Below are 26911 nucleotides of genomic sequence, written 5' to 3'. Positions count from 1 at the left end.
CTACTTGCACTGAGCATTTCTGAAGCCTTGTGTCTGCGACAGCCTATAAGCTGAAAAACAGCACCATGAATCTGCATCTCTCTTGTGTACCTGGAGTGGACATTGCTGTGGACGTTCAGCAAATGCTGGGAGCCCACTGAAGCAGGGTTAGTGATGGTGTTACTGCCTGACCTGTAGACCTGACCTCCTCATACAGACACACAAACATTGCCCATGGTGACCCCCCTGGCTGGGGTGGCTGACAAAATGCAAGATTGCTGCTGTCGTGTGCAGCTAGAGAAACAGGAAAAATATGCTGGCAAACAGGAAGGGATTTGTTCTGGCCCATTTGAGTCTGCTGCTTCAGAAGGTGCTGGAAATCCAGTGCCATTCCTGGAGGATTCCATTCCATCAACAGTTTGATGCTGCAGGTGCTGTAGACAGGTGAGCTCCACATAGGATTTTACTAATCCTTGATGCTGGCTGCTGTAAATCCTCAAGCTGGTATTTAGCAGTGATCAAAGAGCATCTCTCTGCTCTTTTCTCTCCACCATCAAGCCAGTGCAGACAACTGACCCCAGCTCAAGACATTGCACGTGATCAGCAAGAAACCTAGCTTTGATCTTTCTGGCATGCAGTTCTGCTTAATGATGGGATACAGCTTAACCGCATCACTTGTCTGAAAACTCAAAATAGGCTTTGAATATCTTATGTTGTATTTTGAAAGCATAAACTTTGAAAATGTAAAACTTCTGCCAGTTTCAGCAATACTGTGAAAAATAAAATGAGAGGCAAATGAGTATAAACAGAAAGTTAGTTTATTTGCATAGGCCACGAATCATAGCACTTTAAAAAAAACTTTTATTGATGGTTTCTTTCTTTTCTCAGGTACACATCACTATTGCCAATTACTGCTCTCATTACTTTTTCCCACTCTTGCTCCTCCATCCTCACCAACACCACCACAGACGGATGAAGTGGGATTTGTGTCTCAAAACACAAAATGGAAAGATTTGCAACTCCTGAAAGCTTTCAAAGGAGACATAAGGAATGGCAGTGGCAGGCAGAGCTCTCTGTGGACTTTTGCTTTCGTTAAATCCACGAATAATTTGGGTTTAAAGAGGATTAAACACCACCTTGTTCCATCCCTCTGCCATGGGCAGGGACAGCTTCCATTGTCCCAAGTTGCTTCAAGGCCTGTCCAACCTGGCCTTGGATATTTCCAGGGTGCCCAGAGACAGCCACAACCTCTCTAGGCACCCTGTGCCAGGGCCTCACCACTCTCACAGGGAAGAATTTCTTCCCAATATTCAATTTAACCCTGTCCTTTTCCAGCCTTGGAAGACATCGCCCCTTGTCCAGACACTCCAGACTTTGTCACAAGTCTCTTTGCGGCTCTCTTGGAGTCCCTCTAAGGACCTGGAAGGGGCTCAAAGCATTTCCCTGGAGCCTTCCCTTCTCCAGGCTGAGCCCCCACAGCTCTTGCCACCTGTCTACATAGCAGAGAAGCTCCATCCTTGGGATCAGACTAATTAGCTAAATCTCAAGGCAGAAATCAAGGACTTGATAATGATGAACTATCAGGCTTCCAGATAGATGAATCATGTTTAACATGTCTCAGCAATTGCAGAAGCTACAGAAAAATAATAAAGGCAAGTAAATTGAGGTAATAAAATAACTAAAACCAGATATCACAGAATGCTGACATCTTCACATCAAGGACACTTGGCCAAACAGCCAAGACAAGGCCAGATCATGAGGAACAAAATAAGGCAAACTTATCAAACTGGGTAAAGTGTAATTGTGCAGGGCAAACTGTGATCACCAACTCGTGGTCCTCAACCCAAGAAACCCACCAACTCAATTGATGTGTGAAGGACAGGAGCACAAGTTTGATGAGAAGTAGCTGAGGGAGCTGCAGGAGCTCAGCCTGGAGAAAAGGAGGCTCAGGGGGACCTTCTGGCTCTCCACAACTCTCTGACAGCAGGGTGCAGCCAGGTGGGTGTCAGACTCTGCTCTCAGGGAACAAGGGACAAGGATGAGAGCTCACAGTCTTAAGCTGCACCAGCAGAGGTTTAGGTTGGACATTGAGAAGAGTTTCTTCACAGAAAGGGTGATTAGACACTGGAAGGGGCTGCCCAGGGAGGTGCTGGAATCACTGTCCCTGGAGGTGTTTAAGGAACGTGGCACCTTAGTGCCATGGTCTGGTTAACAAGGTGGTGTCTGGTCACAGGCTGGACTTGATGATCTCAGAGCTCTTTCCCAATTAGTCTGAGGAGAGCATTGCTGTATTCAACTTCGTGAGGGAAGAGAAGGGACAGACAACTGATCTCTGCTCTGTGATGCGCAGTGACAGGACCCAGGGGAATCTGAATTGTGTCACGGCAGGTTTACGCTGGACATCAGGTAAAGCTTCTTCCCCCAGAGGGCGTTCGTGCACTGGAGCGGGGTCTTCAGGGAAGTGGGCACAGCACCAATTTGAACAACGGGCACATTTGGACAACGCTCTAGGCACAGGGTGTGATTGTTGGAGTGTCCTGTGTACGGGTAGGAGTCGGACTCGACGAATGTCGTGGGCCCCTTCCAACTCAGAACATTCTGCCATTTTGTAACTGCTGCCGTCACGAACACAAGAACAAAACTGAACACGCCAGCAAGCCGGCGGCATATGAGGAGCGAGAGAGCCCTTTGGCCGCAGCTCCCATCAGCCCGGCTCCTTCAGCCGCCTCAGCCGCTCCTGCCGACCTTTTGCCCGCTTAAGCCGCCCTTGACGCCCTTCAGCCTCCCTCTGCCCCACTCAAACGCCCTTTCCCCGCCCCAGCTGCCCATCGCCCGCCCCTTCTCGCCCCGCCTTTCCCCGTTCCTTTAATTCTTTTCCCGCCCGTGCCTGCCCTGACGGCGGCCGCCGTGGAGCAGGCGCTGGAGCGAGCTGTGGGCACCGCGGTGCTCCGACCAACCGGGCCGGAGCTACGACACGGACCGCGGCCGGGTGTTCGTGAAGAGCAGCTGCGAGGGGACGTGTGCCGGGCCGGGCATCGGGGTGCCGGGCCGGGCATCGGGGTGCCGGGCTGGGCGGGCGCCGCAGCATCCCTGGATTGTGCCAGTCCTGGTGTGGCAGCGGGGCAGTGTCTGTCCCCTGTGCTGGGCACTGCTGTGGCCACACCTCGAATCCCGGGGGCAGTTTTGGGCATCTCATGACAAGAAAGGCACTGAGGGGCTGGAGATTGTCAAGAGAAGGGAACGGAGCTGGGCAAGGGGCTAGAGCACCAGGAACGGCTGAAGGAGCTGGGAAAGGGGTTCAGCCTGGAGAAAGGAGGGTCTGTCTGGCTCTGCACAGCTCCCTGACAGAAGGGGGCAGGGTCAGGCTCTGCTCGAAGGGAGCAAGTGAGAAGAAGCCACCTCAAGTGGGGTCAGGGGAGGTTTAGATTGAATGTTGGAGGAAATTTCTTCACACACAGGGTGGTCAGGCACTGGCACAGAGAGCCCAGGCAGTGCTGGGTTAGTGGTTGGACTCAGGGATCTTAGAGAGCTTTTTCAACCTTAACAGTTGTCTGGTTCTGTGATTCTGTGGCTGCAAGTAGAGCTGTTTTTGAAGCTTGACTCTATTACTTGGTCTGGAAAGTCATGGTGTCTGTGAAGGTTGGCGCCATTCTTCCAGCCTCCCAACTGATGGTGTATATTGTCCATGGCTTTCTAGACATTTGCTATATTAATAGAATATTGCACACATTTTGTGTGTTTGCAGTTTACAGTCTTTCAGCTGTAAACAGAGTTTCTGTTATGGAAAATGCTAGAACTTAAGTTACTTTTCACTTTGTTTTACAACATGAATTTTCTGCAACTGTCAAATTATCATCAAGCCTGATGGTACAGATCTGTTTCTATTGTCCTTCAATAACTATTTGCTCCAAACTTTATTTTATAGTTTAGTTTCATTTCATTTACCTGTGACTGATGTTTGTAGAGATTAATGTTTTTCTTTAATATCTGTCAGGCCAGAAGAATGTTTCTGGGAGAACTGGCAAGTTTGGAAGCCATCCTGAAAATGCAGACAGCGAGAGTGCCTAAACCCATCAAGGTTCTAGCACTGCCTGGGGACAATACTGTGCTGGTGATGGAACACCTGGAAATTAAGAACTTGAACAGGTAAAACAGTTATTTTTGCCTCCTTTGACTGGAAATTTTAGCTATTATGACAATTAAATCACTTGTTTTCATGGGAGAAACTTGTTTAAGTTTTTCTTAAAGCAAGTCAAGGGACATATGGAAAGTTACAAAGCAGAGAACTGTATATAAAATACTTCATAATGCCTCACTTAGCAAACTGATGATACATCAAGAAGTGTTTCTGGGTTTTGGTTACTGTTGGTTTGTTTAAGTAATTAATGGTTTTTACAATGAGGTTACTTTTTACAGTAAGGAAAATGACCAACCAGATTACTTTATTTGAAGTTTGTTTACTTGCCTTTGATATAAGCGCTCAAATGCTTGTCATGAGTATGCAGAGGCACTTTCCAGAATTAATTCATCTCGATTTCAATATTTTTGCAACACGTAGCCTTCATTTTGATAGTTTCAAGCTTCCCTGTGACTAGCACTTAATACGATGAATCCCATCTGATTCCACTGGGGAGATGATCATAACCAATTTCTTATCTCACTTTCAGAACGTCTGTAGCCAGTTTAAAGTCTTGTCCCTCATCCTGCTCATTGCCAGGGTTTCTGATTCATGAAGAGCTCTCAGTGAGTCGCAAGAGAAAGAGCAGAGATCTTTCTGGTTTGGATTTCAAATGGTACCTTTGGCGTGCAGATTCTGGAGGATAGCTGCAATCTGTGTTAACAGGAACAAAATTAAGAATTAAATTTGCTTTAAGTGACTGTGCCTTTAGAATAGAGAAAGTTGAGAAAGGTCAAAAAAAGGAAAAGGAGCATAATTCTGTTAACTTGGGGGCAACTGGCTATAAGTATTGTTTGCAATTACTACAAGACTTTTCTGAACTTTGTAGAGGATCAGCTTTTATTAAAAAATAGATATTAAACTAGGCCTACCTGACACCTTCCTTTGAGGCCTTTTAGAGAAGAGCAGCCAGAGACAGTGATAGAAAGAAGAGGATCAGCCTTGTCTGGTTCTATTTTCCAAAGACAGTTTGCCAGAGGGGAAAAAAAAATGCATAACATGTTCCACATGATGTGCATGCTTTTTTACAAATACCTTACTGAAAATGCATATGGAAGTGATATCACACAGGAATTAAAGTTAATAGTTTCTCATTGTTATTAAATTTATGATTTCACTTTCAATAGTGGTGTCAGAAACAACCAAGTAAGTTCATTTTGTCTATATTAATATGCAGTCTTGATAGGAAGACAAAGTGTTTATAGCACTAGAATACTGTGGGAAGTTACTTTGTTAGAGATGGAGAACTTCTACTTGCTTGTTAAACATTTTCAAGTAATGCCTGGAATATCAAGGTCTGGATTTGTTCACGTGTCAGAGTTGCTAACATTATTTTGTTTCTTAGACATTCAGCACTGCTTGGAACTCAGCTGGCTGATCTTCACCTTCATAACCAGCAGCTTAGGGGGAAGATGAAGAACGAAGGGAGCACAGTTGGTACAGTACACAGCTGTTTGCAAATTGAACCGAATGAATAATAATTTACAAAATAATTTCAGCAGCTTTTGACACTTCAGGACAGGTTCATCTTCTTCCACCAAAGATAGTATGAGAAGAGGTTGGGATGAAACACACAGGTGAGGGATTCTTCTTTTTGTTTTTGTTTGCCTTGTTTGCATTTCTGTGAGCAAAGCATGTATTCAGTTTGGGAGCCTGAACTGCAGTCTCCACAAGGACATGGTATCAGAAAAGATACAGTACCTCAAAATACAAAAGTATAATATGGCTGCTTTACATTGAGCTTTAAATTTAAAAAGCCAGCAGCAACCACTGTAACAAAAAGAACATTAAAGTGCAATATTTTTTATTCTCAGTGGAAGCAGCATTGTACCCATACATAGTTTTAATGTTCATTTACATTGTGGATGTTCAGTATTTAGTCATTGGTGTTGAATTTTCGTCTTTGGTTTGAAAGGTAAAGGGCAAATGCTAAGTCCAGTTTGTGGACTGGTTTGGCTTTCATACAGTTACCTGCTGTGGTTATCTTCCACAGGTAGGTTGTACTTCATCAGACTGAGGGAATTTTAAGTTTAACTCTTTTTTTCCTTGGGTGACACCAAGGGTCAAAATTATCATCATGTAAATAAATTAATTTTTAAGCAGCCATGAATAAGGAAAAACATGGTTTATCCTGGTAAGAAAAGTAGTGCTTTGGACCAGCACTTATAGCTGCATTGGACACTGATTTGTGTGTGCCTAATAGCTCTTCAATTTCTTTGGGTTTTGATCACTGAGAGAAAATTATTTATTTCCCCAATTTAATGTTTTAAGATAACATTCAATTAAATGGTATCACTTACTGTCCTGGATGGTACCAGCACAAAGGCTGTGTGTTCCTCAAAAATTTTATTTGAAATAGAAGAAAATTTGCCTTTTGTGTGGTATAGGACTGACATCTGCAGTCCTGTTCCATCAGGTGAACAACTGGCACAGTGACTGGATGAGTTTTCTTTTCAAGACAAAGGATTCAGCCCCAGATGGGCCTGATTGAAAGGAGCTCAGGAGACAGGGAAGCAAGACAGGGAACTTTGAGCACAGCTTCAGGTACAAGCAATTTTCTCATTTCTTATTAAAATGACAGTTGGGTATCAGTTATGTAGATTTGATTTTCTTAAAGTTCCTGTTTGTTGGTTTGCACCAGGCTCTGTTGGTAAGAGACTCCAGGTTCTATGGATTAAAATGCCCTTTATTCTAAGATGTAATGGCTTTTGCCACATCACCCTATGCTAACATTCCAGAGTGAATTCCAAAGTGGTAGTGTTATAGGCAAAATAGCCGAATTGTTTTATATGAAGAAATTTATTAAAGTCAATTCGGTTACAAAGAAATAAAAAGTCCACCACCAAAGTAGATTGAAGATACCAAGCCCAGGAGTTGGCACCTGGTGAACGAGGTTGGACCAGCGGCCAGTCCTCCTCTTATTCACAAGAAACTGCTGCTGGATCTTAATTTTTTATACAGTTTTTGTGCCCTCAGGCTAGATCCAGGATGTAAATCTCCTCAGCCGTCCCGATATGGTGTTATCTCTTGCATTGCATAGTTATTTACTGAAGTATTTTCGTATTTTTCCTCTGGCCCGACGGGGGTCCAGGTGGCGTGGATGTGGTAGTCAGACAATGACGATCGCTTCTTGTCTCGTTCCAAGAAAATGTTATTTCGCCCTGTGCCTTCAAGTGCAAATGAAGTCTACCCCCTTGGTTCTGAACTTTGCTCTGTGCCTTCGAATGCAAATGAAGTCTCTCCCTGAGTTTTTAGTTTTTGCAGTCTGAATTTTACAAAAGGGGTGCTTCGTATAACTTTCAGCACTTCATACAAAATATTATTACAGGCATGAATTAATTCTCAGCCTCCCTTATAACAGTAGATAGCACTTTGCCTTACTGTTTGGGAACTCTTATAGATAGAGATCATATTTCTCGCTCCCTGGAACACTTTCATTATGAGAAACGTATGTAAGCAGTACTGTTCAACATTGTTGGTTTACTGTTTGCATCTGGTTAAGTGACTGCAGTTTTGGCTCTTTGGGTACTTCCTCAACGTTGCTGAGAGATGCCTGAGCACCACCACTGGTGGTGGTTGTTGTTATTAAATCTGGTCAATATTACAGCACCAAATGCAGTTGTAAATTCTTTACTGTCTTCCTAGAAGAGATCTGGATGATTATTCTGCTGCTGGCTTTTATGAAAAACAGGAATCTTCTGGATTTGCTCAGCATCTCTCTAGAGTTGGTCCTGTGCTGTTTGAAGTTACAGGTTTATTTAGCTGACTTTTAAAATGTTTAAAGTATGCAGATGAACTTCTACATTTCAAGGTGAATGACTGTAGTAATTGACATGTCTTGCTTTTCCCCTCTGCAGCTGTAGATACCCAGTTTTTTCTGTGGTGTAGAAATCGTTCCTTCTCCCCTGCATGGGGATCTCTGGGGAGGAAATGCAGCTGAGGATGATTCTGGTCCAATTATCTTTGATCCAGCCTCTTTCTACGGCCATTCAGAGTATGATCTTGCAATAGCTGGAATGTTTGGTGGCTTCAGCAGTTTTTTTATTCTGCTTATTACAGTAAAATCCCCAGAGCCACAAGGTTTGAGAAACACTTGAAGCTTTATCAGCTGTTCCACTACATGAACCAGTGGAACCATTTTGGTTCAGGGTACAGAGGGTCTTCTATAAACATTATGAGAAACCTTGTAGAGTAAGTTGCTGTTTAGGCCAAATACTTCCTGTGCTGTTTGGAAAACCTCGGACTTTCTGGTGCAGCTGAAGGCGTAGTGCTGTTAAAAAAACCCTGTGAGATCTTTGACCTTCTTGCTCAGCTGAAGACCGTAGAATCAGTGAGTCCTACTGAGTATCAAGTGTAGCTTGTTTTAGTTAAACTGATGGATCATATTTTAATATGGCTTTTTAGATACCGTACTAGCAAAGGTATCATGTACCTAACTTACACTAAGCAATCTGAAGCCTATGAAGTTTCCTGGCTTCTAAATATTTGTAGGATGAGATATCTATGGTAAATTGAAAGTTTTAGGCAGGTCTCCCAGCTCAACTAAAAACATGTGAAAAGAACAAAAGGTAACAATGGATTATTCTTTTATATTCTTCCTGTCATTTATGTTACAAGGCATGAAGGGCAAAACAAATTTGGTCTGTCTATGCCTAGTAAAATAAATGAGGTTTTGTCTTTCAGATGCAATGAGGAGGCACTTGAAGCAGATGAAAAGCAAAATTGTAGCTCACACCAAAAGGTCACTTATTGTCAACCCTACAGAGAAAACTTCAGATTCAGAGTAACAGAGTCAGAGTTTGGGGGATGATACACTCTGGAAATACGCACTTGCACTGAAGGTACAGTAAGGATATAGAAGCAGGTTCCTCTGTATCTCACTGCAATATGACAGGATTCCTCGGGAGGGAGAGCAGCATGGAGAGGAAAATGCAGGCTACAGGGCTGCATATTGAGACAGCAGGGAGATGGATGACTTTAGAAAGGAATTGCTCCTTTCTAATTCCCAGAGATTTCTGGCCATGGAAAAAGACACCTGAAAGATTCCTTCATAAGATATTAGTGGATAATTTAAAGGAGTGATTAAATAACAAAAAAATCTTCTCTATAAAGAGCTATCTAGAAAAAGGTCTGCGACTGGCTTTTGAAACCAGTGTTGTGAAGGAGGTATTTCCTTAAAAACATGGTTTTCTTTTATCTTCAGTAGACCATGAAAAGTCATAACTGTACTAGGAATGTATTTAAATATTGATCTAATGATACTTAATCTAAATATCTATTACAATTAAATCATACAGTAATAAATAAAGCTGTTTTAGAGTTCTACTAGCACTTTGCTTTCTATTGCATGGAAAGATAAATATCTGTCACCTATGCCTGTCTTTATCATGTACAAAGATTTCACCTTCCTTCTTTTCAGTTGTAACCTCCAGAAAACAGAGATCGCTAGAACACCGCCTCTTTGAGAGGGGCTATGGAGCAAACAAGCCTGAGGATGCAACTTCGGAGAAAGGAAGAAAATAGAGGATTCACTGCCAACGTTCCGTCTTGGAAAGAGGTACCAGGGGCATGCGCGAAGACCCCCCCGGTGCAGGAGGGGGCGAGCAGCCACGAGGAACGGGCTCTAGGTGGGGAGATGCCCGAGGGACCAAAAAGGAGGCAGGAAAGGAGTTTGAGGCTGCGAGTGCAGCTTGTCTCTACCCGCGCTGCGCCTCCTGCTGTCCTCGCCTGCGGAGTCGGTCGGCAGCACTCCCGGCCCCACGCTCCCGGTGCACGGCGGCGGCGAAGGCGCCGCCAGCTCCTCCCAGAGCGCAGAGTGCCAGCGGATGCGGCTGGCTGTGGCCCCAGCAGGCAGCCCAGAGCCACCGACACCTCCCCACCCTGGGGCCATACTGGTGGGAAGGGGCAGCGGGCGGCAGCCGAGGAGGCTTGACTCCTCAGCGGGGAAAGGCTCCAGCCACCGAAACTCCTCTTTCTGCCCTCCCCAGTCCGCCCAGCTGCCACTGGGGACACAGCGATGCTAGCGGCGGCACGACCTTACTCTGCCGGTCACCGTGGGCTCTGAGCTTTGATGGCCATGCGGCCGTGTCAGCGTCCCTTGTGCAGACAGCTGCCGCTGCACCCTGGTCGTGGGTAGAGTGAAGGAAACTAGGAGCCGCAGGTGAGAATATCCAGTGCCAGTGAACATGAGAAGTTGAATTTTTCACATTTAACACCCCCAACTGCCAGGTAACATCACTGCCTGTTCTTCTTGTGAAACACCAGCCGTGTCTGTTTATGGTGACTAGGAAGATAAATGCTTGGTGTTTGTGAAGGGCCTTTGTTATAAGAATGAGCACTGTGTTTGGAGGTTTGTGTTCTAGGGGGTTTTTTATGTTTCAGGGTTTCCTGCCTACAGAGTACTATCCAGGTCATGTGAAGAATTTTTAAAAACCCAACAAACCATCAATCAAACACCTCCAAAACTAATCAGAATGGATACACAAATGAGACTAAACTCCTGTTGGTCACTTCTGCCAGTACTGATGATTAAAACAGAAATATTAATGGAATCATGTTGAGGTAGCACTTTGTGCAAATGACAGTGACATTATGAAGAATGAACATTCACAAGCACAGTACTGCAAGATTTCTAAATTACTGTTAAATACTGATACTTTTACAGATCTTTGTCAGTTGTATTTTACCATTTTTTATGATTAACTTTTTACATCTACTGTAAGCTACTTATACATTCAGAATAAAATGTCAGGTTTTTTGTGCTTCAGTATTGTTTTGTAGAACAGCTCCTCAAAAATGTACTTGTGCCAATAGATATTTTAATGATTTCTCCTATTTATGTTTCTAAGCTCCAGCAGGTTAAGTCACATCCTGCACTTAATTATTATTTCAGCCAGTGAAACTAAGTTGTTACACCTGACAGAGTCCCCTTGTTTTCAAAGAAAAGTTAAAGGACAATAATGCCACATCTGATTAACTTAGCAAAAACTATTTCTATGTTACATTTATGCAAATAACTGTGTATCTACAACTGAGGAAAAGAAAAAGCCTTTTTGTGCCTCTGCACCAGAAACACACCACAGTTCAGTTGTGACAAAACACTGCTGGAAATTCCTGTCATAATCTAAATCAATACTGATATAACAGAAATTACAGGCAACAGTTTTGACTAGAAACACAAAACACAACCTTCTAGTCAAAAGTCACAGGAATGAGAATGAGGTTTATTAACTCCCAGAAAAATACCTAGTTTGCATAGCAGAGATTGCTCTTTTACATAAAAGGATTGTTGGTAAATTAGCATGAATTAGCTGTATACATTCCTCATGTTCCATGGGAGCTTTAATAAATTATCCCCAGAAATTGGCTGCATCCAAGCTTGACTTAATGTTGTGCATATTTTCTCGACGTTGTTTGGTGTAAATATTTGCCTCCCCTTTTTGCAGCCGTTGCTTCAGAGCAGACTTTTGCTGCTTGGTCAGTTGACGCTTTATCTTCTGTTTCACCAGCTCCTAAAAATGCATATTTTGTCATCAAAACTTCTTTAAATCATTTAGCAGTAGGACACGGTATGACAACAGAAATTTTTCAGGACCAACATGAGCATTCATGATGTAGAAACTGACTGTAGAAATGAACAGAGTTGTTTCCTTATAAGAAAATCATAAAAAAGTTCAGCTGACTGAAAAAGGAGATTCTCTGCTATAGACAAGGTCTGCATGGAGTGCTGTGTGTGTGCTACATGTTTAGGACTCAGCACCTAAAGGGTTATGGGGTTATCTGTGCTTTGATCTTCTGATAGTCTTTGTTATAATAAATAGCAATTGAAATATTTTTTAATTTTAAAATTTAATTTTAAAATTTAACTTCAAGTGTGTTCCTTACTAAGATGCTAAAGGACCCACACCTCTCAGTGTAGAACACAGGCCTTACACAAAATGTAAATACTGATAATATTGCAGAACATTCCATGTCCAGCAGTATTGTTTTGGGCTGGTTTTTTAGCACCCTGGTTATTCTGAAGTTCAGATTACAAAAAAAAAAAAAAAAAAAAAAAAAAAAAAAAAAAAAAAAAACAACAAACCAAAAAAAAAAAAAAAAACAACTGATTCTAATGGAAAACGACAACTCTGTAACACAAGTGTGGCTGAGAGAGATGTGGAATTTAGAGATTTACAATTCCTTCTCCAGTTTTTCTCCAGTTCCTTCTCCATCAAACTGGAGTAGCTCTATAAAATTTCATCTGTTACTTGCACCTGTGGCTCATTCTGAGCTCTGCTCTCCATTGTGATAGCAATATCTGCCCACAACCAAAGTGAAGCCATGATTTTGTTGACCGTGGCATGGTCTCAGCTCAAGTTGCCACGCTGATGCCAAATGCATACCTGCGTGTTTTTTGTTTTTTTTTTTGAAGAAAAAGAGAAATCAAATAATTTTAGTTTATTTCATCATGGTGGAATCATATCTTGCTGGAAAACTGCTAGAATAAATTCTGCAAGGCAGATACCATTATGACATGTTACCTAATGTAAATTCACCAAATTCTATTGCTGAACTGCAGCACTTGGTGGAAAGACTCAAGTCTTTGCATCATCAAAACCTACATGTGTCCTGAAACTCCTGATGCCAAGTAGACGTATCACCTACTGCCTACTCTGTGGTTGAAGAACAGGACATTTTCAGCAGAATTTAATGTGCTTATTTATGTAATTCAGAAGGTCAAATTCAAATTGCCCAAGAGACTGCTGTTGGAGGTGGGTTTACAGAAATCTTTTGGAAAAGGAATGTGAAGAAATCTCTAAGAAGAGAAGTGAGAAAGGCAAAATTAAATCTAGACTCAAGTATCCACATTCAAAGTAAAAAAATATTAATTGTGGCTAGCAACAAAAATGGATGAACTGATGCTGTTAGTGCATTAAGATATGTTAATATAGTTATTCAGTAAATGAGAGTTGTTAGTGTTGATATGGAGCCTCAGAGACCAAAAAGCAAAATATGAAGGAAGAGTGCTGGAAATCACTCCTTGTAAACAATTACAGCAGTATCAGTCCTATTTTTCTGTAGGACTGGAGAAGCACACTGGAAAGACAGATGGTGAGTGTTTAAAGATGATTAATGCCAGAGAACAGTTTCAGAAACAGGTGCTAACAGCTATGTGCAATTTAAGGTGGTCTGAGGGTAAACTAGATGACAACAATATTTACCAGAGGAATTGTTGAACAGCTCCCAGCACTTCTGACTGATGTGATGCTCTTTGTCCTTGTTCTGTTCCCAGAAATGGGAACAATATGCTCTTCATTACTGAAACAAATGAATGTATTACTCCACTAGCAAGATAAAGACACCTTTGCCTTTATGAGCACCCTGTTTAAATTAAATCTTCACTTTTCAGAATATTACTTGAAAACTTGCGACAGAACATTAAGTTTTAAACATTTACACTGGTTGCTCAAGACAGACACTTTGTCAAAGAAAGAATTTGTTGCACAGTAGCCATATAAATATTGAGCACAAGAAGAGAAGCCCCAGGGCAGTAAAACACTTCAAATCCTGAACAACATTTTGACAATATTTAACTGAAAAGCAAAAGCCAATGAGAAGGAGTATGATCTCTGTATCCATACATATGGTGGGCTGGCACACTCAAGAAACAGAATTTAGACACAAGGGGGTTAGTCTGAAGGCAAGCAGGAATTTTTAAGTATGCCAAGAAAGGAATTAAAAGCCAGAACAACATATAGTACAATACATTTGAAGAAAACACTCCGAAGAGCTTTTTCTTGATGACTTCAGCTGAGTGAGCAGCAGAACATTTGGCTTTGACACAGAGTATCTGAATTACAAACTTACTCATGAACGTTATTTAGAAGTAGTTTTTTAACATTAGGAACTACTTCATTACCAGTATTAGCTGAAATGGAGAAATGGGAGGAAAAATCCACCACTGAAAATAAGTTGGTCTTTGAAGTCCAAGACCTGTTTTCTCATTAGATACTACGACAGAGCTGGACAACCACGGCACCAATAGGAAGGGTATTTACTGCTACTGTCAAAATAAATTGAATTTTTAGTCTTCAGTTTAAGCAAGGGCCGCTGAAGAGCAGTCCTTCTTGAGCTACTTGACACATTTACATTTTGGGGGTCAAGGGAAGGGTCACACTCCTAGACAGTAAATGTGACTCTTTACCTGTAATGACTGAATTCCTCATTGAAAGCTGCTGAGTTGACCAGCTCAGGGCAGTCGTCTTCATTCTCCTTACCCTCACAGCACTTTCCTTGACCTGCCTGACCTTCCAGCTCAGCAGCATCTTCAGTTAATCTTTTGCCCTTAAAAGAAGGAACTGCAGAACTCTCTGCATCTTCACTGGACTTCCAAGGCACAGCTGGCCCTTCAGCTTTTTCCAAGGCTGATCTCAACTCTGCCATTTTCAGTGTATTTTCAGCTGCATCAGCCTCTTCCTCACTGCTGCTCATGGCACTGTCAGAAGTTCTTTCAGAGAAATCACCCGCTTCACACGTGAAGTCCTTGCTGTTTCCTTCATTTTTGCTGAAGAAGTTGAGCTCTTTCTCAGCGTCCTCTGCAAGTTCTAACACCTCTGTATCATCATCTTCATCAGAACCTGTGGGGTAAAGCAGCTCACCATCCTCCTTCATCTCCTTTGCATAGCCACTAGCAGCAATCTCTTTATCAAGAGAACACTCTCTCCTGTGAAAGAGGAATGTTTTCTTTTAATATGCTAAATTTAATAAGTCAAGTTACCAATATACTACACTTTGGGTTTATAATGCTAACCAAGCTAGACTAAAATTACCCACACTGTTAACAAAAAAGATGCACTGTTGAAACACACAAAAAGACATGGGCTTTAGGCTGGGCTTTAGGTGAAATACTAACTTAGAATGTAATCCAAGAAAAGAAAACTCCTCCAGAAGATGATTCTATCTCCATAAGCTGCATTTATGGTGTTTTTTAAAAAGGAAATTGTTTTACTCTAGCAGGAATAACACCTCGGTTTAACTTCAAATCATGCTTAAGCAAACAGAAAAAGGGTGTGACATACGAAGACTGATTATAGAGTGGAACTCCTTAGGAAAAGTGGTCAGGATGAAATAGAACTGTTTTCATTGCAATATTTTCGGTCTTAAAGTGAGTGAAAATTTATTTAACTTTTTAGAGGTAGGAAAACACTTTAGGAAGAAAAGTTTAAATGTAATAATGCCTGAGGAGGCACCCACCCTATTTACAAGCATTTTAAAAATAGTTTTGAAATGGAAACCCAAATCAATCCTCAATATATTAGAACTGTCAAACAGGCTGATTCTGCATATCTGCTAAAATTTCCTGGACATTCACCATTTGGATCGAGCATTCAGGCTAGCCCCTCTTCCTTGGTTGCAAGACAAAGAAGGCAGGAGAGGATTTTAAAGCACATTTGAAAACCACTTACAGTAACTTTGAAGAAAACACAGTAGAAATGAGAAAAATTTAACTTAAAATTGCATAGTAGGGCCTATTTTTTTTATTTCTCCTACAGGAATCTCTCACAGGAATCCACTTTTCTTAGAAAATCAACACTAGTGCCACAAGCAGAACTCAAATTCATCTGATCATTTCTACCTGATATCTTTGAAGGTTGGGAAGAGCTCACTCTCATAGTTGAAGCGTTTCTTGAAGAACTCCTTAATACAGTTAACATCTCTGTTAAAATACCTGTAAAACCACAGAATTGTACAAATAAAAAAATCAGTGAAGTCTATTGCAATGAGAAGCATTTATCCTACATGGTTTTATTTGAAAATTATTTCTATTAGTATTCTTAAGCCAAAAGGCTTGAGGAAGAGAAGCTGGACACAGTTAATTTCTTAACCAAATAGTATTATCTCTGAGAAGCATTTAATCACATATTTCTTCTGCAGAGACATTTCTACTTATTCTTCATTTGGAGCATTACTTGTGCTGCATTGAAACAACGTCAGAAAAAAGACTCAGGAAAAGACTTATGGAAACAAGTCACCGTTGACAGTTTGCTGTTATCAGCATTTGTCAGATTCACCTGGAAAAGACGCTTAGATCTAAACCTACCATTCAGCATTTGCATGTGATGTTGACATCATCTGAGGGAAATCAATCAAAGTGGCATGGTCGTTATTATCCAAGATAAGATTAAACTCATTGAAATCCCCGTGGATCAGACCATGATTGGCAAGTTTTACAATCAGATCCATTAATTCACTGTAGACACTAGCAGGATCTTCCATTTGGCGTACCTGGCACCTGAAAAGTTAAGCAAAATAAAATATTCTGTACCTTGAAAGATTTCATTCAAAAATATAGATAAAGTATACGAAATACATCTGACAGAATGCCAGAGTAGCTCAAATTAAAAGGGCCCTCAGGTCTCCGGTCCAGCATCCTCCTGAAAGCTGAGTCAAATCTGAGACCAGACCAGACTCTTCAGGTCTCTGTGTAGTTGGGATAGAAAACTTCCAGGAATGGAGAGAGACCGTGAAATCCCCCCAAGCACCTGTGCCACTGCCTCTCTGCCCACGAGAGAAGAAAATACCTCTTTATAACCAGGCTAAGCCTCATCTAAACTCATACTCATTGCTCCTATTGAGCACTGCTGTCATAATGCATTATGTAAATAATGGACCGGGCAAACTTCTGTGTTTCTTCTGTTTTAGGTAATCTTATCATGTCAGTAAGAGCTAAATCTTCTTACACTGAAGTCCAAACGGCCCCTGGCATTTTCTTTTACAAAATCAGATTTTCCAGATTATGTCAGGAAAAGAAGAAAAAGTAAACTTTCACTGAAGACTGCCACAAAGAACTTGAAGTGTTCTGTTTACATGCTGGATGTGGAATTATTTAACAAACAAGGGTGGGAAGACAGAATACAATTGAGTCCTTGCCACATTATTCTTCAACTTTGGAGTTCATTCATGGAGTTTTACTTTGGAATTCATTCCCCTTTGATTAAACTTAAGATCCTGAATCCTGTACAAGAGAATGGACTGGTTTGTTGTGTAACTTGACACTTAAGGGCTCTGGAAGAGACCTGGTTATTGCATGAAAGAGACAGGTCTTTTGCATTCAAAACCAAACCAACCCTTCACCTACAAACCTCAATACTGAATTTTCCAGAGGTTGGAAAACTCTAGCAAAATTATCTTTCTCAAAGGTGCAAAACCACATTGTATGTGGTAGTCTATATAAGCAATGCAGAAGTGAGTTACAAATTCACCTGAATTAACAGAGCAAGGATCACAAACTAGAGCTCAGAATATGAGGGGTATTAATACTCTGTATACGAAGTAACATACAGAATATGCAACTTCTGTGTAGAAGACAAGGAAAAACCCTAACGCTGTGACTTTTCCTAAGGTTGTCAAGGTCTCTAACACAGAGAATTCAAGTTTCACTACTTACAAAGGATATCCATCAACAAGCTCCATAACAACTGCATGCCTGTTGTAGTCTATGGGCTTTGGAACAGGAAATTCTCTGTCATGCAAAACCTGGAAAGAGACAACACAATGAAAAATTAAAATTAAACAGTTAAGGAAACATTACATACATTGACAAACACACTCCTAAGATAAGCAGTACGTATCACTGTGATAGCAGCATATATTGTCCAAATCCTATGCTTAAGAATGAAAACAGCCTCACAGCCACTGGAACTTTCACTGCAAAGACAATAAAATGCCAATGTTTAAACACTGAGTACACTGCCTACAGTTTAATTATTGTTGTGGTTTTCTTCCAGAGGCACGGACTGGAGAAATGACAGAACCTTATCTGGTACATTAGCCTGTGGAATCAGTAGCAGCTAACTGGAAATGGGGTGTTTGGCATTAGAAAAGAATTCCACACTAAGCTGCTGCCAATACACTCCTGCCTGATTAGTCAATCTATGCTCAGTTGCTGTAAACACAAGAAGTTCATTTTTAAACAGTAATAATCAGCATTATGCCACACTTAAGATTAACCAAAGGCAGGTCATAATATTTTGAAGCTCTCCTGTTTGCCTTTTCTAGCACAGATTCACTGGATCCATTCCACTTTTCTACAGCTTCATTATCTTTTTACTCATTTTGTTGCTACAAGCCTTTTCTAAGAGTTGTAAGTTAAAGCAACATAAATACAGTTTTTGTTACTTAAGCATTACTACTTTTCAGCACTCAATTCAGCTAATATTGCTCAATTAAACCTCCCCCAATCTTCTGCTCAGGGAAACTGACCGGCACAATTGCATTTCTACAAATTCTGACCACATAAGGTTTTACCAGCTGGACCACCAGGATCAATGGAGAGGTTCTAAATCATAGTGTGAGTTCTGTCTCATGCTGTGGAGGCCACTGAGACAATCCTTCATGGTTCTTTCTTACAAGACTAGAAAATCATGTTTCATGTATATATTACTACTGAATAGCACAAAAGAAGAAAGGAAAACCAGGCTTTTATTAATAATCATCTTTGATCACTATACAGTATCTGTGTTTTTTAAAAGCAAGTAAAAAAACATAGAATTCAAGATAGCAGTGTATGCTTGGGAATGAAATCTTTTCTCACAGTGCAGAACTAAGTGTGCCTTTTTAGATCAAAACACTAGTTTTGATCTGAAAGCTTTCTCTCAATAGCACAGCAACAAGTGAAAGCTTGGTAGAATAAAAAACAGATCAGTTTAAAGAAATGACAGCTGCTCCCCAGTTTCTGCAATAACCTTTGAAGGAAAAACTGCAGAACTGGTGATACATAGATTATCTATCCATAAATAACATCACAATTTTGAAATTCTCCCATGACACCTGAATCTGTTCCATGTGATTTCAATGGCAAAGCTTAATTTTGGCACTGGAAAGTGTACAAAGCACGTTGCATTGAAACTTTCTGAAATGTATACTTTAAGTCCACTAGGACAGAGTAAAAATGAAGCATAAATCCTACGAGAACTGCAAACAAAACCTGATCAAAAGACAGCCTGAGAGGCATCTTCCAGCCTGTCTCACCTTTGCTGGCACTGTGTAAGTGGCCACCTACCTTCATGTAGGCAAACTCCTTCATTGCTGCTATCCGGGACAAGTACAGCCAGGACATTTTGTGCCTGTGCTTGTGGTAGTCACGTTTGTTTTTCAGGTTTCGGAACGAGGTTCTCCCCAGCCGGTGCAATTTCAGCGCAAACTGTTGCTCCTCTTCATTGGCAACAACATAAATATCTAGAAAATACATACCAGCACAAATCTAAGAAATGAAAGATGTCTAACAAGCCAGCTGAAAAAGTGCAGTGCAAGTCTGTGACCTCACTCCTAACTCTTCCTGACCTGCAAGTTTTAGCAAAAGCAGCTAATTACACAGTGTGTATCAGAGGTCTGAACATGAAGAAATTACTGTTCCTGGCACTCCAATAGAAGAAATGATGACACGATCTGAAGTATCTTTCAGTGTCCTGGTGTTCTTAAACACATCCTGGAAGAGTTTTCCTTCCTGATGAATGGACAGACAACTCAAGGGAGCAGACTCCTCATTTAAAGTGTTAACAAATACCCTAAACTTAATTTCTAGTGTTTGTCCCAAACAATCCCCTTCTCCAATTACAAGAGTCACATTCTATGTCAAAGTACACAAGAGGAACCAAGATAGTGTTCTGAGAGTTTTGAGCCTATTTTACTTTACTACCTTATTTTTAAATGGGATGAAAAACCTGAAATTATCTTTTTGTTAAATGATTTGAAACTCTTCACAAAGCACAACAAATAGCACCTGCCTGCATTGTACCTTTTTAAATAACAAAGAAACAGACAAAATAGGCAAAATGCAATTACACTGTTTGTGAAAACATACTCAAATGTAGCCAGAAGCCTCGCAGAGAACTTGAACATGCTATGTTTAAATACATCTTGGTGTTTGACAGATTAACTGATCTGCCTATCCAGAAGAGAACTACCTTAGTTCCTAGCAAAATATTTGCAATATTACAGACATATTTGATTAAAAAAATTATTAAAAATGTTATTTCAGTTTACCTGATTCTTTTCCAACACCCATCTGGTTTCCCACAGAATTGATGACTTCTCGGGAAGAGAGAGCTTTCAGAGCCAGATAATCATATCCTGCATTAGTTAACCGATAACCCTGGACAGCTGGGTAAAAAATAAAATACATTTCACTCCTTATTATGCATACATCACATTTAAAATAAATCTCAATTTAGCCTTGTTTCTTGTTTCTTAAAGGACATAACACCCAAGTAATATTTCACACCTTTGCTCTTACCAGCCCAATTTGGTTGAATGGTGAAAATGCTTAAACTGGATTGGAACAACCCTCAGTCCTCTGAAGAACTGGGACAAAAGGGAGAGGTATTTCCCACAGACGACCCTGCTGTGTTTGCAGGGCCAGATCCAACTAAAAGGCTGAAGGGAAAGGCCTGCACAACTTCGTTATACAGCAGATAATAAACACCGCTTTAGCAGCTGTTCTTGAGGCAGTCAAATGTTCAAGGATTGTGCAGTCTGTTCCAGTACTGTGAGGATATCACTCATTTGGGTTGATTCCTACATGCACTTGAACATTGCTTCAAGTGATGATTCTTTTTACCTTATTCTGAGAAAAAAAGAAATTTACCTGTTTATCTTTTTTCTGTGCGTCACTTTTAAAAGTACAAGCAGACACAGCATCTGGTGCTGCACAAACCCACATTTCTAGGCTAAGTCCAAAAGAAGGCAAAGCAAACACTTTGGGCACTCCTATATCCCAATTTGTTGGGCAGGTACCACTGTGAGGCACTGGGAACAGGATAAGAAAGGAAGACAAAAAACAACAGAAACTTCAAACTCACTTTTAGTTCGTTCATAAGCCAGAAGTTTGTGCTTCGCCAGCTCTCTCAAAATTTTATTACAGCCACCGTGTTTAAGGCTGGCAATGGAAGCAATTAAGCTAGCAGGAACTATTTCATGGTTCTTCATGCCCATTTCCACCTAAAAGAGTAATGAAAAACAGATTTGTCAGCGCTGTGTTCAACAATGAAATATCAAATCCTGCTCAAGAGTAAAATCCCTTTTCAAACAGGCAATTTTTAAAGATTACAGATTTAAGACGTAACTTTCTACGTTTCCAGACTTAACAAACATTCCCATTTGCTTCACTTAGTGAAGCTTACGTACAACCCACCCTGGGAACCTTCAGTGCCAGCCGCAACACGCTTGGCTAATTAGATTTCGGTCCCAGTCAAGAGAAGCAGAGAGAGCAGAGACGCTGGGGATGCCGCCTCACCCTGATGGGTCTGCGACCACCCGGGCATCCCCAGGGACTCTCCTTGGCATCCCCAGAGAACACCCGAGCACCCCCAAGGAGGAGCACCTCCTTGCCCTTCCTGATTCCCCCTGGCCAAGTGGCCAAAGGAAATACAGGCCCAAACCAGGCCCTCCCCAGAACAGGCCAGCACTGAGCCCCAGGGGAGGGAGGAACACCACACGCAGGTCGCTCCTGCCACCATCTGCGACATCGCCCAGCCCGGCCCGGCCCAGCCCCGCTCCCCTGGCCGTGCCCGGCTCACCGCGGTTAGCACCCTGAAGTGCTCCCGGGACAGGTACCGCAGCATCACCACGTTCAGCTTGCCCATGGCCACGGTGACAGAGGAGCAAGATTGGGAAAAAGAGGAAAAAGAGGAAGAAAATCAGAAAACGGGTGAGGAGAATGGGAACAGGCTGCACATGCGCAGCAGCGCCCTGGGTAGGTCGTGGCAGCTGCGTCTGCTGCTGCACTCCGCCGGGTCCTGCTGCGCTCTGCCCGCCACCGAGCCGGGAACCGGAACCGAAATGCCACGAAACTCTGCTCGGAGCTCGGCAGGACCCCCTTCCATCCCTCCATGCTGCGGGGGAGTTGTTTGGGACACCCGTGCAGCTGCCAGGACCCATTCCTTGGAGGAGGCCTTCCCGCTCGTCACGTGATGCTGTGGGACAGCGTGGAATGTGACGTAACACCGCGGCCTGGCTGGGAAAGAGCTCTCTTCTACAAAGGATAATCGCGTGTTGCCAAGCCATTTAAACTGGAATCCAGACGTTTTGCCAAGCTAATTGTTAAAAATGGCCTTACAATATTGGCTTTCACATTTATGTATTAGCTTTTGCATGTTGTTATTGATCATAAGTATTCAAATATGATGCAATGTATAACTTATTTTAGCTGCAATATAATATAATATAATATAATATAATATAATATAATATAATATAATATAATATAATGTGATATAATATAATGTAATATATTGTATTTAAAAGTATACATGGAAATAGCCCATATGGCTCATGGAAATAGTAGTGTGATTAATATACTATAACTATGTATACACTGCATATCTTATAGAAATAGTGTTCTGCTTATATTGTGAACCTTAGCAAAACATGAAATGTTAAAATGCTTCTATGTAACTAAGAGAACGGTGTAAAGCAATTATGTTGTTTTTCCCATATCTGCTGCTGTTGGTTAACTCAACTTCCTAGAAACAGGTTAGAAATGCTGGAAGGTCCACCAGTTTACTAAGATGCATGTTAGTCTCTCAAACTAGTTTCTCAGGTGGTTTGCTTTCCCAAATCCCTCTTTGCTGACGACCTCTGCCGCTCTTTCTGTTTTTAATTACAGTGATTTATACTCTACTCTCCACTTAAACGTTCTCATGCCTTCAAAAATTGATGCACTGAAAACACAGCAGATCCTGGAACAGAGCAGAGCAAAAAGGGTATGCAAGAGTACTGCAGGTGGGGAAAAGTTCCTAACAGGTCTGTTATTATGTTCTTTTCAGGATAAGAGTTGCAGAGATTTTAAAAAACAAAAAATGTGGGTTTTCCACTTCTATGTCAGTGTCTGTGTGGGTGAGTGACTATTAAGCAGCATCAGCAGAAACACTTCCCACACTGCACCCAGGATTACATTTTGGATGATGTTTTAGCCAGCACAATTTATTACCAGGAGTAATAAAAAAAGAGTCAGAAGGCCTTTTCTTTGGGAATAAATATTCAGGTCATTGTAATTTTGTGTTATTTCTGTGCAATCTTCCCAGCTCCCTCTTTGTTCACTTGCATGCTTTCCAGAGTACACTTGACTTTCATCCTTAAACAATTATTTCTTTAAAACAGCTTCTGTTGGACCCAAAAGACTGAGGGAGAAGACACTCAAGTGATTTTGGACCAGTGGCACAGAATGACAATGGAAGCTTGTCATTCCTGACTACTCATCCATTCTTATCATGGTGCTGTCTCCCACTGTGCGTGAGCGTAAGGGACACTGATATAGCTGAAAATTAAACTTTTTCTTCTGGTGGGTTATGTCTTAGTTGGGTCACTTTATCCCTTCAGTTCTCCACACCAAATGGCATTGTCAGCACAGCTGGGAGGGCTTTGGAAGGCAGAGATGAACACTTGGGGACTCGACTGCTCCTGAAGTAACCTAACTGCAACCTGAAGTGCTCAGAAGAAATAATTACTTATGAAATTATTCAGCCTGCACAATAACAGGACAGGACTTAAAAACTCTGGTCAGAAAAAATCTTGGGATGAGAATTTATCCACCTAGCAAAGGTTCAGTCCAACCATTCAGATCTCAGTATTTTCCACTGCCAAAGCACCTTTCTCCACTGTAACAGCTCTGATGTCACCGACTGTCGTGTTCTGTTATGTTATAATGGTTTGTTCCTTTCCCCCCTCTCTGGTTTTAAAGAATGTTACTTCCCCAGTTTGTCCCGTCCCCTTTTCCTGTCAATCCTAATGTATCATTCCCAGCCTCCTCACCTGAATCCTCTCTGTCCTTCGGTCGCCCTCCCCTGCTTCTAGAAAGTTTGTGGAAGGACGTCAAGTGATAGAAGTGATAGGACAGGAACAGGGGATTCTTCCTGTGCACCCCCCACACCCCCACACCCCCAGTCTCCCATTGGATTCCTAGAGAGTCCGTCTTATCCCTACCATTCCCATCTTGCCCCTTATTGGTTCCCTCCTGCGGTACCTCCCGTGTTTAGAAGTTGCTGTTCTTTCCTGTCACAGAGGTTCAGCTAAAGCAGGTACCCCGAGGCTAACAGCTGCTTGTGGGGACTGTAATAAAGGTCTTGGATTTCGCCCTCTGACTGAGCCTGACTCCTTCCTCCGGCAGTGTCCCAAGCCTCTCGCACATCAAGGTAAAGGATCCCTTGGCCGCCCCTCGGGTTCTGCCGATCCTGAGGAGTGTCCCACGCTTGTCCGCAGTGTTGGGCTAGTCTGGGCAGACAGAGGCTTCGCTCCCTGTGAGAGACACTGTGACAACTGAGCATTTGTGCAGGGGAATGGGAACAATATTTTCTTTTGCTTTGCCTGAGATGAGGTACGGCTCCTGCTTTTCAAAAGCATGAGTGTCAGAGGCAGGATAAGCCAGGCAGGTGATGTTTAGATACTCGGTCAATGTGCAGGCAGGGCAGAAATTCATGGCCTTGGTGGAGCTGAACTGAGATGCCTGGTGTCTTCCGAGTTGTGTTATTTGTGCCTTACGCATTGCTATCAGATTATCCTTACTCCTGATTGGCCAAAACTCTTATGTTCCCATCTTTGGGATGAATCGGTGCTCTGCTATTACCTCAGCCGATTTCAGGTACGCAAGTCTTGCCAAAGAGAGGATTCCCCTCTGCTCTCCAGGGCTGCCTACTCACCGCAGGTTCATAAACATGTGTGAGAGAGATCAGCTCTCACACCATTTCCCCGTAGGGTGATCTTTTCTCTTGGAAGGAGCACAGTTCCACCGGATCAAAGATCACTTTAAGTACTCTTCTGGGTGTGCCAAAGCTCTAAATTTACCTGCATATCTGCAGACACATCTGGGACTGTTTACACATATGAATAGTTTACAATGCTGTGTCTCCACCTTCCACCTTACCAAAGAGGATGCCTTTCATATCCATATGTTTGTTTGGCTTTAATAGCAAATTTGGATACTAATACTCTTACAACTTAAGGGAAAGACAGTGTTTGAGGTTTTGTAGGTCCTTTTGATTTGGAGTAGAGGTTCGGAATAGGTAATGTGTGATGCTCAGCATAACCCTGGTCACAAGGCTGTGCATTTATTGTTTACAGAAGGAGAATCAGTCCCTCCAAGTGTCCTCTTGTGGCCACAGCCTGAGCACACCAACACTGCAAACTCAAAATTGTCTCCTCTCTAGGCTGTTCCTTACACAATGTTTTTTTATTCAGTTCATCTATAGGTCTTTGGTGGTTTTCTTCATTTTCTTAATTTCATTTCCTCTGCTTATGCTAAAACGTGCACATCCTTTCCACTCTGCTTCAGTCAATCAAATTCTTAGCCAACTGTAATTTTGTGATGTGCTCAACCCTCTCTTGCAGCAATTGCAAGTGAAGGCTGGTTGAACCTGCAAGGCTCAGGAAAAAGTAGCCCCACTTATCACGCTCCTGGTAGACTCTAAGTAACTGCAAAGTGCTGCTGGACTTTCTCTGCAGTTCCTCTGCACTGGCAATGGATTGGCAGTAATCACAAAATTATCTCAAGTATTCTTCATGAGAGTGTCTCAAGTATTAATACAAGTATTGTTAATCCCTCTCTCCTTACCACTCAGATTTTTGCTTGTATTTGTTCCCTCATCTGCTGTGTTGTCTCTGCACAATTCACAAAGACATGACAGTTACTCTACAAACAACACTGAGGAAAGCTAAGTATTTCTTCTACTGGAGGGCAGCAAGAGCCTCAGTCTTGAGTTTGCAGGCTGTGTGGAAAATCCACATGTATCCTCCAGCATAGCCATTTCTTTTTTAGCACTGCAATCCAGCTAGCAGCTAGAATGTTACCTTTTAAGTCCCATTTTAGAGCATCCCCAAACACTGTTGTCTGTGGTATATGCTCCATAAAAGAGCAGCTTCAAAGTTGGATTGAATGTATATCTAAAGTATGGTGATTAAGACAGATATGGAACTGAATATACATGGGTAGAAGTGCTTTGCAGGAAATGGAGGAAATGCCAAGGTGTACAGAGATAAAAGCCACTGGCATAAAATTAAAAAAAAGGTTGTGGCTGTCCCTATTTCAGTTACACTTTGCAGAGAGAACATAAACACATTCTTTATGGGTTCTCCACCTGAAAGAAAAACATGTAGAGGAGAGAAAAAACAAATGTAAAGGGCAGGCAAAAAAACCACAAGAGTGTAAGAGCCTAAATGAGAGATGTGGGATAACAGGCGGCTGTTCAAAATTCTGTTTATGGTATAGAAGATGTTACAGCATTTCTGGGTCATGGGTGACAGAGCCATGCCTATAGGTGTCAGCATCAGCTTATAGGCAAAACCTGAAGCCCCTTTAGTTTTGGTTACAGTGCCTTATATAGTTTTCTTTGCTGAGCATCTTAATACATAAAACCCAATCAGCATTATACACAAAACCTTTACCATTACCTCTATCCTGTCGTAACTACTATCATTACCATATTATGTTACACTTTAAGCTTAAAGTTGTTTTTCAGTTTTCCTACAGTGGAAAATTCTTAGACCTTTTTTCTGCTTAGAAAACATGTAAAAACATGTTTTTTGTTTGCCTCTAGTATATTTTGTTTTTCTTGAGACTTCTTTCTGCTTGCCAAAAACATTTTCTTTGTGGTCAACATATCCTTTGCTCTAGCCATAAAACTTCCTTCCAACTTGCTTTCTTAGCTGCTTTTTCCAGTAACAACTGGCTCAGCAATCCTTAATTTAGACATCTTTTATTACTCTATATGAAAACTTGCTTTT

At 41.7% G+C, this 26911-nt stretch overlaps 1 protein-coding gene and 1 pseudogene across 1 annotated transcript; one reads left to right on the top strand and one right to left on the bottom strand.

Annotated features, from left to right (window-relative positions):
- The first annotated feature begins 2321 nt into the window (after window positions 1-2321).
- Window positions 2322-8351, top strand: LOC136374240 (ketosamine-3-kinase-like; annotated as a pseudogene).
- Window positions 8352-11358: 3007 nt separating this feature from the next.
- RIOK2 (RIO kinase 2) lies at window positions 11359-21874 on the bottom strand. The gene is made up of 10 exons (XM_066339113.1): window positions 21715-21874; window positions 20998-21136; window positions 20183-20299; window positions 19200-19375; window positions 17586-17674; window positions 16239-16430; window positions 15774-15866; window positions 14343-14861; window positions 13360-13456; window positions 11359-11667 (listed from the first exon to the last, which is right to left on the bottom strand). Exons 1-10 carry the CDS (start codon window positions 21778-21780, stop codon window positions 11506-11508), a joined length of 1650 nt encoding a protein of 549 aa, XP_066195210.1. The 5' UTR covers window positions 21781-21874; the 3' UTR covers window positions 11359-11505.
- Window positions 21875-26911: the final 5037 nt, after the last annotated feature.

The sequence above is a fragment of the Sylvia atricapilla genome, chromosome Z, assembly GCF_009819655.1.
Source record: "Sylvia atricapilla isolate bSylAtr1 chromosome Z, bSylAtr1.pri, whole genome shotgun sequence".
Lineage (NCBI taxonomy): Eukaryota > Metazoa > Chordata > Aves > Passeriformes > Sylviidae > Sylvia > Sylvia atricapilla.
Note: the sequence above shows the minus strand (reverse complement) of the source record. Positions and strands in the feature narration are given on the sequence as shown.

Bases quoted from the DNA above. Each gene is read 5' to 3' on its own strand.
- RIOK2 (XM_066339113.1), bottom strand. From the start codon at position 21,780: ATGGGCAAGCTGAACGTGGTGATGCTGCGGTACCTGTCCCGGGAGCAC. The intron at 17,675-19,199 runs GTAGGTGGCCAC...GTCTCTTTCCAG, and splicing joins AGGAGTTTGCCTACATGAAG to GTTTTGCATGACAGAGAATT. The intron at 15,867-16,238 runs GTAGGTTTAGAT...GTGGTTTTACAG, and splicing joins TCACATGCAAATGCTGAATG to GTATTTTAACAGAGATGTTA.